Source organism: Astyanax mexicanus, chromosome 20 (genome assembly GCF_023375975.1).
Source record: "Astyanax mexicanus isolate ESR-SI-001 chromosome 20, AstMex3_surface, whole genome shotgun sequence".
Taxonomy (NCBI): domain Eukaryota; kingdom Metazoa; phylum Chordata; class Actinopteri; order Characiformes; family Acestrorhamphidae; genus Astyanax; species Astyanax mexicanus.
In genome coordinates, this window is record NC_064427.1 from 6,605,552 (window position 1) to 6,622,094 (window position 16,543).

Here is a 16,543-nt window from a genome sequence, read left to right on the forward strand (position 1 = left end):
GCTGAAATGTGTTCCTTTGAAGTAATGAAACATACCAGTCCTGGTATGCAGACACATCACAATATGCAGATCAACCAATCAATAATACCAGCTCAGAGGAACACTGCTGCTGCTGCACTTTTGTTTTTTCTGTGAAACATTTCTGTACCAACTGTAAGATATATTGGGTTTGGAGTAGTTTTGTATCTATGGTAGAAAATATTGGGTGTAGGAACCCTTTGGACTTTTTGCCAAATGTACTGGGTTCAGAACATTTTTGTATCTAAGGCAAAGCACACTGGTTTTAGAACCTTTTTGTACCTTTTTGAAACATTTAAGATTTAGAACATTTTGTACCCACATGTTGGGTTTGAAACATTTTTGAACCTGGAAGTAACACTACAATACAATTAGAAAGAGCTAAACTTACCTTAAGCTCCTTAACTCACTTCCCAAAAACTACTGATATAAATAAATTTACCTAGATTGTTTCAAGATTCATGATTCAAGATGTTTGTTCTGACACATTATACACTGTTGCTTCCAAACTTTTACTTTGTTGCCTCCATTCACCTCAAGCCTAAGTCTGGGTGCATTCAAAATGTTTTGATTGTAGCCTGTCACACCTTAGCCTGTGTCTGTCCAGTGTCTTTCCTTTGCTACTTTTGTGTTTTGGTCTTGTCTCCGCCTTAGCCCCGCCTTGTCATCTGTAACCCCTCCTGTCTCATTTGTAACCCCCCCCCCCCCTCATTACCTCCACAGGTGTCCCTAGTGTGTGCCTGTGTATAAATACCTCATGTGCTCCTTTGTTCTCTGTCGTGCTTTTTGTTTGACCGTGTCCTGTTACTCTGTCTGTATCGTGTTTATATGTTTTGTTTAACCTCAGACCTGCTGTGTTTTTTGTCTTCAGTTTTCCAGGTTTGCTTTATGTAGTTTGTTTCTTTATTTGTTATTTTGGCTTGTTTGTTTCAGTCTTTTAGTTTATCTTTTGGTTCATAGTGTTTTGTTTTAGTTACCTTTTTGTTATATTATTCCATAGTGTTAGTTCCTTAATGTCAAATAAAACTGACTTGTGTTTACACAAAAGCGCGACCCGCTAAGGAAAGACACTGGACAGACACAGGCTAAGGTGTGACATAGCCAAACTGTGTTTAAAGCAACCAACAGACATCTGATTTCAGTGTGGTGTGAACTCCATTTTCTTTAACTGAACAGCACAAGGCGAAAAGAAAGAAATAGGAGTTTAGCTTGGATGAAAATGAAAAGTCTGGCTCTTCACCCACTGAGAGAGGTTATGAGGTCAGACATCCTCAAGCACCATTTGGGACTTGTCTAAGCACGCGTTCCTGGTGTTTGAGCTAATAATGGGCCTGCATCTAGGCTGTGAAGTGAATTAGCATATGAGAACGGTACTGTGTTCACTTAACTGGCTCATTTGCAAGCGCAGAGGCTGGCTGGATCCCTGAGCTGCGCTCTTAATATCAGCAATAATCTCCAGCAGCAGAGGCTGGAAAAGTGATGATCATGCATTCACCCACTGAACAGGAAAAATCATTGTATGCTTAGCTAAATTCATGCCTGTGCAATAAAAAAAAAACTAAAGCTTATAAAGCAGAGCAGATCTGAAAAGATCTATAGCAGTGAAATACTGGGTTTATATAATACAGTAATGTCCAGTAATTTGTAATTGGAGTTGCTATGACCAGCAATGTTCTATTGAATTAAGATTCATTGACTTGGAAGACTACAGAAGAACCCTGAACTTACTTAAAAAAAAAATCTGATGTGCGATAACTCTGTTGAATATCTTGATATCAGTATAAAACAGAATAAATTAAGATCCTGAATTATATTTAAGCTAAACAAAATGATGTACACCCAGCAACCTAGCAGAGAATGGTATAAGAAAGTTTATTGAATGTTTCGAAATACGTTTATAACAGGGGTGTCCAAACTACGGCCCGCGGGGTATTTTAGAAATAGAATGAAAGTTGGCCCGCTGTTAAGCAGGTTTTTATAATGTGAGATTCAAAGTTTGAACGCTAGGTGTCAGAAACGGGATAAAAGTGTCTAAAAGCGGAGAGAGTGCGCATTTCTAGCGCAGAAAAACGGGCCAAAGAGTCTAAAAGCGAAGAGAGTGCACATTTCTAGTGCAGAAAAACGGGCCAAAGAGTCTAAAAGCGGAGAGAGTGCGCATTTCTAGTGCAGAAAAACGGGCCAAAGAGTCTAAAAGCGAAGAGAGTGCGCATTTCTAGCGCAGACAAACGGGGCAAAAGAGTCTAAAAGCGAAGAGAGTGCGCATTTCTAGCGCAGAAAAACGGGCCAAAGAGTCTAAAAGCGAAGAGAGTGCGCATTTCTAGCGCAGACAAACGGGGCAAAAGAGTCTAAAAGCGGAGAGAGTGCGCATTTCTAGTGCAGAAAAACGGGCCAAAGAGTCTAAAAGCGAAGAGAGTGTGCATTTCTAGCGCAGACAAACGGGGCAAAAGAGTCTAAAAGCGGAGAGAGTGCGCATTTCTAGCGCAGAAAAACGGGCCAAAGAGTCTAAAAGCGGAGAGAGTGCGCATTTCTAGCTCAGAAAAACGGGCCAAAGAGTCTAAAAGCAGAGAGTGCGCATTTCTAGCTCAGAAAAACGTGCCAAAGAGTCCAAAAGTGGCCGTAAGTAAGAAGTTTAATATTAAGACATCATGAAATGAAACATCAATTTGAAAAATCTTAGTTTACACAACACTGTCAAAGATAGTCAAGTCAAGTAAAATGGTGTGTAAATGAAATAATCGGGGAAAAAAATATTCAATATTTAATTATTTGTTTTATTACAGAGTGTGGCCCGTGACTTAAAATATATTTCTCCTTCTGGCCCCCAACAAAAAAAGTTTGGACACCCCAGGTTTATAATATTTAAGGAAGATTCTAAAAGGTGTGACATAACAATGGTTTGAATCACAATCTATTAAAAAAGTTTCAAATCATTAAAAAAAGTTACTTTATTTTAGTATTTCAGTTTAAAATAGTTGTATTACACACAGAGTGATCTATTTTAAAGAAAGTTTATTTCTTTTATTGATAACTTTATTGATAATATGGCTTACAGCCAAAGAAAACCCAAAAGTCAAAATCTCTGATTTTGGGTTTTCATTGGTTGTAAGCCATAATAATCAACAATAAAAGAAATAAACAATTAAAATAGATCACTTTTTGTGTAATACATCTATTACATTCACATTTTTTGAGTTTGCAGCAACGTTACCAAGCTGTCTAAAACATTAAATAAAAACGTTTTAATAGCATCCTGAAAACTTGACTGATTGAATGTTCTATGGATGTTTAACTGTAACATTCAGAAAACAATGTTCTACTAACCAAAAACTGGGCAGATGTTCCTAATGAAGTGCTGAGTAAGTGTGCATAATGCATATGAGACATGCATGAAAACAAAGCACTCTGTTTGTGAGTGTGTGTGTGTTTTAGCAAGATGCAGTATTGTGTTATCACACACACACACACACACACACACACGGACACACACACACACACACACACACACTCCGCCATTTATTATTGAAGGCTTTCTCTGCATTTCTGTCAGTTTGCATACGGTAGGCGGCCTGTCAGGTCTAGGGCTGGTGTAGTGGAGCACACTGGATCGTTATTATTGACCACACTTCAGTGTTCCCCCAGTGTGCGGCACAGGCACACACACACACACACACACAAACACATATATACACATTCTCTCTCTCTCTCTCTCTCTCTCTCTCTCTCTCTCTCTCTCTCCGTGTCTCTCAGACACGCACAAATGCAGAGGCGGACATGCAGAAGCATGTGCATGCAAAACACCCACACAAACACTGCGAAAGCATGCGCAGGGCACACACGCACCATCAAACCAATTAACCATTTTAAACACTGCGCTCCCCGAAGGGACACCGTTAAAGCTAAGAGGCTGCTGTGATGTTGACTGAACTTAATGCTCTTGTCTCTTCTTGAGCAGAATGTTCCAGCAAGGCTTGATGAAGGTACGAAGTGTTGCACTCAGGCAGGAACACACCGCTGATTGACCAGTGATTCATCAAGGAAAAAAGCCTCTTAATTTAGTCAGTAGTATGACACTGATCTCTTTATGTTCTTGTAAAGAACATGCAGGCAGACATGTAGCTAGGACCAAGTCGTCTGCAACAATAACATTTAGAAAACTAAATTTAATATTTAATATTTAAATGACATATTATACAATATATTACCCACTTTTTGCATGCTTTTGTATTTCCACTTTGGTCTTAACTACCCTTATAAATACTCAGCACAAAAAAGCACAAAAGAGTCATACGCTTCTAGTTCTATGAATGGCTGCCTTATTTTGACATCACAATAAGGAAACCTGCAGAATCAGAACCACACTGGCACCAACCCTTTAGACAGAACACAGCAGGATTAGCCGGTAGACTTCGTCTGAGGGAGGGATCTGTATCTTGTTTGTGTTCAGAGCATTTAACGGCTCAATAGGAAAGGGCCAGAAACTCGCAAGAATAGAGCTATAAGAGTGTATATTTCATGTCAGGTTTTGTGAACGTTTTAAGGTAACTTTGCATGCAATGCTGCAGAGTGGAACAGCTCACCAGCATTTCAAAATTTTTAACCTGCAGTTGTAAAGCGAACACAATGTTGGCTTTGCACAAACTTTGTACTGCAAAAAAGTATGATGATGACGTACGCCCTCCTACAAATCTTTCCTTGAGAGTATTCTTGGTCTAGATGTTATCTTGACCTCCACAGTTCCACTGAACTGCTCTTTCTTTATAACATTTTGTGCTGTTAAAGCCACAAGCTGACAATTCTCGCATTTCTTCCTGATTGTTAGTCAGTTGTTTAAAAAAAATCATGTTTCATGAGTGTTTGCACAACATTTAAAGAGTTTTAGATTTTCTAAACAGTACCCTGGATATTTGACGTAGTTGCCCAGCTAACATTTTTTGGTTTATCGAGCGTTTTAGAACATTATTTCTGTAATTTACATGCTAATCATCCTGGAATCTTTTCAGAATGTGGCTGAATATTCTCTGCTAGCTGGTGAAAAGTTTATTATTGTAATTGGAATGTGCCTTAGGCTTAATTTGGTAATCAAAGCTAAGCTAATGCTATGTTTGGTTCACAGTGGTGCCACTGCCCCATCAGTAGCCAATACAATTTTCCAGACATCCTTATCACAGTAAATAAACGCTTTTAACCATTTCAAAACTGTTTTAAAAATCTATTCAGATCTTATTTTTTTTTTGTCTGTAATTCCTTTGCAAAGCTTCAGTTCATGGTCGCACCTTTTCCGTTGCACAGTATGTTGTATCATTAAATCCAGTTTGGAAGCAGAATTGTTTTTATTGAGTTTTACAAGGATAATATTGTTGACAGTCTAAAACCAGTAAGTGTGTTAGCAGTGCTAGCCTAGCATCTCTTCTTGTTCTGATCTAAAGAAGTACAGATAAAACAACCAAACATTGTGGTTGATCAACTGTGCCTTGGGTCGATAATCACCATATTTTTTTTTATTTTTTTTTTGGTCAACTATTCATTTAAAGCACTCAAATTGGATTTAGTAGCAAAACCCTGACTCAGGACATCTCATCTACTCAAAATGACATGAAGATTTTCATTAATCTGTTGCCAAATCTAAACACATGTCTGTGAAGAGTCTTTAAATAAATAATAGGATCTTTTTCGAAGCCAGGCGGGCATATTTGGTATTCATATGCTACGTGTGGACTAGGCTCGAGGCTGATCCTGCTCAACTATTTAAACTCCAATCATTTAGCCTATAATTTTATCCAAAATCTGCAAATCCAAGGCAAATGTTAACAAGTACATCTTGAATAGTCGGAACAGAGTCCTTCAAAGCCACATAATGTTTAAGTTGAACCAGTGACATGACCAAAATGGTGAACTGAAAATGTGCATCTTTGCATTGTGGCAGAAGAGATGCCTGACTGGGTATTGTAGCTAAACTCCCAGGGGGGTCAAGGAGGAACAGCGTGAGGCTCGGGCGTGCTGAATAATTTACGAGAGGAGACAGGCGGAGAGGCGAATGAAGGCGAGGAGGGCCAGCGATCTGTGGATTTTGCAGGTGGATGGCAAACAATCGAGCAATAACCTGCCGTTTCGACACAGTCAGGAGACTTCAAAGGCTCCTGATATCAGATTAGCAGAAACCGGGCTAGCGCTGCTACTCAATCTCACCAGCTCTATAACTGCTCACAGTCCCGCCCCACAGCAAAGCCCCACAGCCTTTCATTTCACACTCTCAGGTATGACACAGCCCCAACATGCTGTAAAAGCTAAAATAATACCCTCAAATAAAGAAAAAAAAGTGACCTCAAATGCCTTATTTTTTTATTGTTTTTCTGAGACAAACAAGCTAGCATGCCTTCCTTTTCTATCGTTAGCTGAACGCTAATCTGATTCAGAAAATGAATTTTTTCACCGAATACATTTTAAACATTTTATCATTTATCATTTAATATATCATATCTGAAACATCCTTTTTTCTAGTATAGGTTATGGAAAATGTACATTACAGCATCACTTAACCCTATTGACTGAACACCCAGTTTACTCATAGGTTAAATCTGGAATATTCTATAGAAAAGATGTTCGAAGGAAGTTGCACTTCTTCATTGCAGAAGGCCTGAAGTTCTGATATGTTTGTAGGTCGTCTTGCTGCACAGTTTATTTAAGCTCTAATTATACATTTTTATTGATGTTTAGATCTAAGAACTGTTCTCAAAGCTCTTCTCTTTTTGAAAAATCAGTTTGTGTCTCTTTATGTCTGGTTCACACTATACAACTTTTAGTGTCATCCGACTGTTGTACTTTACATTACACAACTTGTTTCATTTTTAAAAGTTTTCTTCTGCTAAAATCCATAAAATCCAATTCTTTTTCTTGTGAAATACAAAGAAATTCGCTTTGGGCTTCTCGAGTTTAACGTTAAGTGAAGTTTAAAGGTTAACTTTACATTAGCACTCAGTGCTTTATCTTTATAACTAAGGCTGTATCTCTGAAAACATTTTGTCCTTTTAGTTTTAGAGCTGTAAAATTGACTGTTGGGGGAGACTGGTCACTTTCTCTGCTGCAGTGCTGTTAGCCAATCAGAGATTATATGTTAGACCTCTAACTCAGTGAAATAAAACAGGGCTATACAGAAACACCGGAGCTTTTTTATTTTCACAAAAAACACGCTCTCACATGGCATTCAGTCATACTAGAGACCACAACTAGACATTTAAAATGAATGAAAAAATGATGGAATGAGACCTTTAATAGTTGTGTACTAGTTTTGCACACTACCCGAGTGATTAGCCACATGTGATCTACAAATATTTCACCAGAAGGAACCCATGGCAAGCCTAACTGTTCTGAAATCACAGTTTGTAACAAAAACATGTGATGCCATGTGTGAGACACACATTGTTTTGTGCCAGAGATGGATTTCTCTACAAAGACAAAAAAAAACACGTGTATGACTCCAACTTTAGCTTTCTTCTTAACCCATGTCTTGGGCTCTAATTGGCTTAAGGTAGTTTAGGTAGCACCAAATTTCATTCACAATATCTTTCAATCTACTAGATATAGAGTCCCTGAGAGGCAAGATATAGAAAAACCTGCTAGATATTTGTTGGGGCTACAAAGGTTCTAACTTATCAGTTACTCATATCAGCCTTCACACACAGAAACTGAGCTAATTCCAAAAACAAATCAAACCTTAATTCATGTAGTGGAAAACAGTGAGCCATTACTTCTGACTCTTCATTAGATTAGTCCTTCTAAAGGTTTTTAGCTGTTATATAGGTGGTTTATTTACCTTTTTTGCCATTGCATTGGAGTTATCTTGATCTTCCAGATTGTGTCCTAACCTCCACAATTCCCCTGAATTGCATTTTTTAACAGTCTGCACTATAGAAACCGTTAGCTTAAACACATGTAGGTATCAATTACTTTTGTTTCCTGATCTTTATACAGTTGCTCAGAGGAGACATGTTTAATAAGTGTTGACCCAAATTTGAAAAGTAGGAGAATTAATAAAGCATGGATCTGATCACATACCACAGGCCTAATTGATTAATCAAAAAAATCTGAGCCTCATACATACAATGTTGAGACTTGATGATTTTGTTATTTTTAGTGCTATGAAATTAACAAATCATCAGTCACATAACCATTTAGCAGGCTGCTTTTCCACAAGTTTGAGGTCAAATGTGTTAAGTTTGATTTATCAGCTACATTAAGTGGAAAACTGTAATTTATTTCATGCAGAACTATCATGTTGAACTGCCATGTCTCCCAGGGACCCATGCCTGCAGTTTCCTGGAACGGGCTTCTGATGTGCATGTGCTCCCTGGGTTTTCTTCCCTTTTGTCACAGATGACAAGCTGTCGGCTCTAATGAAACTGCTCCGCATTCAGAGGCGCCGAGAACAAATAAACGCTTTGAATATTTTTTGAAGTTAAGGTGCCCAGCAGGGTGCCAACCAGGGCTCAGTCTGGAGAAGAGGAGCATGAACGAGAGATTCAGAGGCTTCAGGAACGTTTATAGTCTTATATTCAGTTCATCTTCCTGTCTAATCTCTGGAAAACGTGTTCATACATGACTGCAGACTATATTGTACATATGAATAAAAAAATATGGCAATGGTGTTTTTTTTTTCTGCACAGACTCCATTTATTCACTCCTAGGCATTGTAAACTTGTGTTGCACTGTGATGATTTTCATACTTGTTCATACTTGTGCAATTAATGAGATTGTAGTTCGTAGTTCAAGTTTTTGCCTATTTAGCTGTACAGTGTTGAGCTATTGTAGCTAGCTAGCTCATACATAGCACACCAGTTAGCACTGTACTAACTGTATGTCTACTGTATACATATCATCACATACTCACTTCATCTAAAAAATGCAGTTACTTTATTTTTCGCAATATAAGATGCATTTAAAATCCTTACATGTTCCCAAAAATCGACAGTGCACCTTATAATCCGGAGCGCCTTATGTATGAATTGTAACAGTCAGGTTGTAAGGAGCAGTACAGCGTTATAAAGCAGTTTCAGTGAAGTTTCTCCAGTATTAAGGCCGGAGCAGTATTACCACAGCAGTAAAACCACAGCACTAGCTCTTTAGTTGTTCAGAGGCAAGTATTTTAGACTGTAGTCTGTGTGTTTACCGTGTTAAAACAAGCTACATGCGATGAATCGCTAGCTTATAGCACCCTGGTTTACCAGAACACTCAGGGTTCCTCAGTGTAGCACACTCGGGAGGCATTTACTAGCACTAAGTGCTGCTAAACTTAAAACTAAATCTAAGCTTACTGTAAATAAATGGAAGCACTTTACTCACACTTTACACAGATAAAATCTGTTTAGATTAACGTCCAACGCTCGTTTGACTTTGAAAGAATTTTTGGTAACACTTCCTATAAACCCTGTATTAATAATGCATTATAAATGCATTCATAATGCTTTATATGACATGCATAATACCTTATAATGACTGTAATAAGCCTGTATAATTGCTTATATGTACTTACAGCGACATCATTAACTACAAGTATAAGGGTTTACAAAGAAACAGCGTATAATGCCTTATAATATCTGTTCATATGAACATTGCACAATGTAGTGTTGTAATGCACTATAACACAGATTTGGTATATTTTGGTATAATGCATTATAATATGCAGCTATAATTTCTCAAATTAGGCTTTTACAAAAGTGTGTAACACATTATAAAGCCTCATATACAGTCATTACTGACTTTAAGTGAAGTGAGTTTTCATATGCCTTTTAAATGTGAAGTAAATTTTATTATGCCTCACTTTAATGTCTTATAGAGCATTATGAGTGCTCTTTGCTGGCTTTAAGTGAAGTGTGTTTTCAGATGCCTTTTCAAACACCTACAGTGAGGCATAATAACATTTACTTGTTTAAGAACATGTTTAAAACACACTTCACTTAAAGCCAATAAAGAGCACTCATAATGCTCTATAAGGCATTACAGGGAGGCGTAATGAAATTTGCATTATACCAAAATATACCAAATCTGTGTTATAGTGCATTACAACACTTCATTGTACAACGTTCTTATGAACAGATATTATAAGGCACTATACGCTGTTTCTTTATAAACACGTATACTTGTAGTTTATAATGTGTTATGAGCAATAATACAGGCTTATTACAATTACAATTATAAGGTATTATGCATGTCATATAATGCATTATAAATGTATCATAAGGCATTATGAATACAGGTTTCATAGGAAGTGTTACCGTTTTTTTTTTTTTTTAAAGAATAACACGAGACCTGCTGAAATAAAAAGGAAACATGGCGAAACCTTAAAATGCGCCTTATAATCCTGTGTGCCTTCTGTATGAAAATACGCCACCACAGAGTACTAATTTCAAGTAAAATAACATTATAAATAAAGCACATTATGGTACAGAGTAATAAAGCTGTGACATTCTGCTGAACTTTCCTCTTCTGGATCTATCAGAATTATGTGTTCTCTAATCTCTGCTTAGCCAAGCACAGTTACCAGCTACATTTCCTTTTTTGAGCTATACAAGAAAAACGCATTGGTATGCGCAGGCGTACACACGCACGCACACTCCTGCACTTGTGAGGACGGTCGCCTGTCGTGCACTGCATTTAGACCACAATCTGAAAATGCCTTTAGGATATCTAATCCACAGTCTCTCGTCTTTAACTGGGTCAGAGCTCACAATAGCAGCATCTTCCTTTCTGCCTCGCCTCAGCCTTTTTTCGGCTCGGCTCGAGCTGGCTTTTTTCATTCACTGATAAATTGTTTACTTATGGTCTTTGGCTACACACACATACACACAGACACACTATGAATCGAACCGGCTTGGTAAATAGCTCATCCTAAACTGATTTGATGTGCTGAAGTGACAACTTCATTTGCAAAAAATTATCAAATTCGTGTGAAAATGGTAATTGGTTTTACCAATGGTAATTTGGTTTTGTTTTTGTTCACTTGTTTTATATGAGCCAAAAGTGATAGAATTAAAAATCTACTAACTGCATTGATTCCAGAAATATTTGAAAAAAAAAAAAGATTTGGCACAATAAAAGAAGCAATACTTTATTTTCAGCACAGGACAAAGAAAAGCCTTTTCTTATAACTGGATTGATTAGCAGGCCAATCTTCCAGTGAACTGCATTAAAATGTGCACAAAGTACTGGCTTTTCCCACCAAGCTTTATTGATATAGAAGTAAAATTAACAAAATTTTGGAAGATTTTGAAGCCCTCAACTCCTCACACTCAGCATATTTAAACCCCTTAGTCTCCATCTCACTCCTCTCCTCTTTTTCCTTTCATTTCCTACTTCATCCCACTTTCATCAGGCTTCAGCTTAATTTCCATACCTGAGAAGCTGCTCCAAACTCCAGTCCAAAATCTGAGTTCACCCCTTCCCTTTACCCCTCTACTCCTGTACCTGAGGGCATAGAGTAATCTTAGCAAAATGTGTCTGAAATATGGCTCCCCTAATATGACTACAACATTGTGTTATATACAGCTTGTGTGCCGTATACGAGACCACTTTAGTTTGAAATAACAAAATAGATGCTTTTAATCTTTCAGACCTCAAATAAAAAATAAAAAAACAAAGAAAAGAAAACAAGTTCATATTCATAAAGTTCAGTGCGAGTTCAGAAATCAGTTTTGATGCATCTTGGCATCATGTTGCCCTCCACCAGTCTTACACACTGCTTTTGGACAACTTCAATCACTGTCATAGTTGAACAGAATTCAGACATGAGCTGAGACAGAAAAACGGAATGGAGGTGTGTGTATACTGTATGGGACAGGTGTAGTTAACAACTGGGCGATTGGTTTCCGGGTAGTGTCGTGTGCAGTGTAATGAGGTTGCCTGAGGGAGCGATATCAGTGTGTGGTGCATTCTGGATAGTGTAGTCTGGAGACTGGAGATCGCAGGTGGAGGCGAGTGTGGGAGAGACAGGTGTGCTTTCAGTGCCGGGCGTGACATACACGTTGCACAGTCAGAATTTACACAGTTACAAGGAACAAGAGTGAAACAGTATTAAACAGTATAACATTTTAAATGTGTGCTTAAATGACTGTTAATACATATTAGTGTTGTATAACCTCGGGTAGCTGAAGTAAATGAGCTGCATAAAGTTCGTATCGGTCCACAGAGCTCCACAGTGAGAACAACACTTTCAGCAGAATTATACTAACACAGACCTTTGTGCCCGACTCTCTGATAGCCCTTATTGCAGGCAGGCCCGAACTCAGCCCTGGAGTATTAACCACAGCGTATCAGAGACCATCTCATCCAAATTGCATATTCAATCATTCCTGACACGGACATCCCCTCCAGAGGCCAGACAGAGTATGCGACCGCTGTAGGTCACATTATTCTTCATAAACGTTGACGACCTTACCGTTCTGGGTTATCCCAGGAATTAGCATGATATTACCACATACAGTGGGAGCCACGGGCCATATCAAAGCCACGTACGATCGCCGCGCCTCTGCTCCGTCAGTGCGGGTCCCTGGGGAGGCTGAGGAGAAAATGAGCTTCTGTTAACTAGGGCTATAATCTTCCAGACACACAGGCACGTCAGATTTATTTAGAGGGAGACAGTGGTGAAATTAAATCCCGAGTAGCTCGCGCTCATTGACTTGCAGCCTGAGGAGTTGCACGCAGTAGCGCGCTGATTGCTGCAGTAGATTCGTTAACTAGCTCCTTTCATGTTCCCCCATATTGCCTTGTCTTTTAGGACCTCGATTTCTCATAACGTCCACGGGAGCCTTGTATATCCTGGACGTGCAGAAGGAGGACGAGTTATTCAACTACCGCTGCATGACGAGGCATCGCTACACCTCCGAAACGAGGCAGAGCAACAGCGCCCGTCTCTTCGTACCAGGTGAGAAGGTTACGAAGGTTACTTTCTGCGATAAAAAACATTATCTTTTCTTTTCCACATATGCTAAATGTGATGACGTGTTTGATGTTGACAGTTTGCTTATGTAGATTTGACAGATTTTGACAGAAGTTTGCTAAGATAAGCTAAAGATAAACTAGCTAGTTTACAAATTGCCTTACAGAGGTTTAAACCGCACTTATTAGCATCATGCTAACTGCATTCCTTAATTCTTTCACAAATCCTTCAAAAGTAAAATTTAACTTTAACTTATGTGGATTTTGATACTATTTAAAATGCTTTTATCAAAAAAACAAAAACAGCGTGTAGAGCATGGTGCTAATTAATAAGCTAGGGTACTCGGAATGTATGTTAACGTTTGTTAAAGTAAAAGTACGATGTGTGTTTTCAGAACACACATCATACATAATAAATTGCCGTATTTGAGAAAAAAAATGTGTTTTATGAACACTTTAGCTACCAGCTACCACACTAGCCACAAGCTAACATGCTAGCTAGCCACATCACAGTACAATATGAAAAAATGTATGGTTTTTGCTGCACTTTGTTTAAAGTACCAAGTAGGAAGCTTTTCTAGATCACCCCCACATATTAGATTTTCTACTTTTTTAAGTCAAGAGAACCTTATCAACCCAAAATTAAAACTTCAAAGATGTCTGCACTGCATAAAAACAGTGCTAAAATCAGTAGTATTACAATTACAATAATGCTGATGGATGAGGAGGATACCATATAATACTATACAGTGTCTTCAATTGGTAATGCTAACAGTGCTAACCCAGGACAATGCTAATGATAACCTGAAACGTAAAAAAAAATTGGGACATACTGTATTTTGATTGGATTTGACAAAAACATTGGTAAACACCGGTAACTCCATAGTAGCTAAATGTTTTTTTGGAAAATGTTTTAATATTGTGTAAAATATTTAATCCTTAGATTTGTTTATTACACAGAGATTATTAAAAAAAAAAACTTACATAATAAATCAATATAAACATTAGTCTTGAGTTTATTCTGTGATCTGTCTTTATAAGTATATTTTCCCTTTATTATCTATTTTAAAAAGTCACTACAGAATGAAGGGTCTACACATCTAGTCATTTGACCTGTGAGACATCCAAAAATGTCACATTTTTGAGACACTCTGCTCTCACTTAAAAAATATTTGATGATCTGATGTTGCACATTATTTCAACATATTAACCTACTAAGCATTGGACTTAGAATTAGAATTCTACCAAACTCTTACCAAGCTAAAAAACAAAACAAAACTTATTCCAGATACGATACCAGACATATCTCAGCTTATCGACTGTTTTAATTACAGTAAAAGCAGAATCGAATCTCTCCCAGATCTGTTCCTTAAGGCGTTCAGTTTGCTGTTCTGCTGAGAAAACGGCTGCCTTATTTTACTTAAACTGAATTATTCTTATATGTTTCGCATTTCTTGTTTCCTGTAAGATCCAACAAACTCGTCCCCTGCGATCCTCGATGGCTTTGAGAAGCGGGAAGTCATGGCCTCGCACAGGGTGGAGCTGCCGTGCAAAGCCTCGGGCCATCCGGCACCAAAGTACCGCTGGCTTAAGGACAACAGGCCGCTGGAGCCGGACACCCGCTTCCGGCAGAGCGTGACCGGTCTGCTGATCGAGCGAGCCCAGCCCAGCGACTCCGGGAACTATGTGTGTGAGGTGTGGAACAGCTACGGGAACGCCGAGGTCATCGGCCGCCTTCTGGTCAAGGGTATGTTCAGTTCCGTTGTGATAAATGTGATTGGCTGTGATTAAGTTTTCTCGAAGGAAAACTTCGGCACTTTGACTACTTACTGAATGAGATGAGGTCCTAAGATGCACCTATATCATTCCAGAGCCTCTACGGGTGGTGGTCAGTCCCAGGAAAGTGAAGGGCAGCGTGGGCAGCCAGGTGTCCCTGACCTGCAGCGTGACCGGTTCTGGGGAGTACGAGCTCTCGTGGTACCGTAACGGTGACCTAATCAACACCGGCCCCAGCGTGCACATGAACGGCATCAACAAGGAGAACCTGGTGATGGACGGCATGGCCAAGAGTGACGGTGGAGCTTACCAGTGCTTTGCCAGGAAAGGCAAGATCTCAGCTCAGGACTTTGTGCAAGTCATCCTAGAAGGTCAGTAAATAATATTAATGATACATCACCTCTGCATTTGTTTGGAACGTGCTGAAAGTGAAACTCTTGCATTTTGATGAGATTCAAATGGCCTCACAACTGCATATTAATTTAGTGGTAATAAAAATTACACATTCATTGGTTCCCAGGTCCTTTAAATTGATCTAATTTGTGTTTAAGTTCATCAGTCAATTTCTCAAAAGAGATAAAAGCCGAGATCTGTATTATCCACATGTCGACTGTGGGGACCTGAGTTTTCATCAGAGATTTGGTATACCTGTCAAAGTAATTGCCTGGAGTGATTGAGTAGCTTTTATAAAATGACATTACATTACATTACATTTGGCAGATGCTTTTGTCCAAAGCGACTTACAATAGTGAAGTACAAAAGTAATAGAAGTTAGAGGTAAAAACATCTTTATATAGGGCCTAAAGGAGGTCAAAGGGAAATAATGGGATAGAGGAGTGAAGGAGGGGAAGAAAAAAATGAGGTTAGAAGCAGAGAGTAAGTGCTCTTTGAAGAGCTCTGTCTTCAGGAGTTTATTAAAGATAGTGAGAGATTCTCCTGATCTGGTAGTAGAAGGTAGTTAGTTAGAGGTGTTAGGAGAGTAAGTGCTCTTTGAAGAGCTCTGTCTTCAGGAGTTTATTAAAGATAGTGAGAGATTCTCCTGATCTCCTCATTCTCCTGAAAATGCTTCAGATGTACAGTATAAATAGTAAGTGTCTGACTTTGGTTGGGGTAAAAAAGTTCAGATGTGATTTTACAGGCCTGTTTTCCATCCTGCTATTTTGGGAATGAACCTCAGGTCTGATTGGCTTGTTTATTGCACTGCAACAGCTCACAGGAGTCACATAGCATAAAATAGCGTAGCATAGCATAGCATGGTTTTACAGAAATCTCACTCTACAAAAACACCAAGTGTATTTATTCAGCAGCCCTTCATCCACTTGGTTAATTTGGTATTATCACTAAAAAATAAAGGGTTGCTGCCTTTTATATTCTCTTTTTAAGCACTGTAACAATAACACTGTAATACATTTTAGGACACATTTAAATAAAATGATCTATTACAAAAGTCCTAACAGTAACAGTACTAAAAGTACTAACAGTACAAACTGACACTAACAGTACTTTCTCCACAGATGGAACCCCCAAGATCTTGTCGGCCTTCAGCGAGAAAGTGGTCAGTCCGAACGAGTTCGTCTCCTTGATGTGCCACGTCAAAGGCACGCCGCAGCCCGTAGTCACCTGGACGCTGGACGATGACCTGGTGATGAAGGACAGCCGTCACCGGATGGGCCACAGCATCACGGCGGAGGGGAACGTCATCAGCTACCTGAACATCTCCCAGACGCAGGTCCGAGACAGCGGGGTGTACCGATGTACCTGCAACAACTCAGCCGGGACGGTCTCCTACCAGGCTCGAATAAACGTAAGAGGTGCTTGTCAG

The 16,543-nt window shown here is 38.9% G+C and overlaps 1 protein-coding gene across 2 annotated transcripts in view; it reads left to right on the plus strand.

The window, feature by feature from the left end:
• The window catches only part of dscama (Down syndrome cell adhesion molecule a), a 144,610-nt gene that overhangs the window by 79,169 nt on the left and 48,898 nt on the right, over positions 1-16,543 (plus strand). For both annotated transcript variants that reach the window (XM_049468597.1, XM_022681006.2), the window contains exons 4-7: positions 12,785-12,931; positions 14,414-14,692; positions 14,817-15,092; positions 16,236-16,532. In XM_049468597.1, the coding sequence (XP_049324554.1) occupies positions 12,785-12,931; positions 14,414-14,692; positions 14,817-15,092; positions 16,236-16,532 (999 nt within the window). The remainder of the gene's footprint in view (positions 1-12,784; positions 12,932-14,413; positions 14,693-14,816; positions 15,093-16,235; positions 16,533-16,543) is intronic.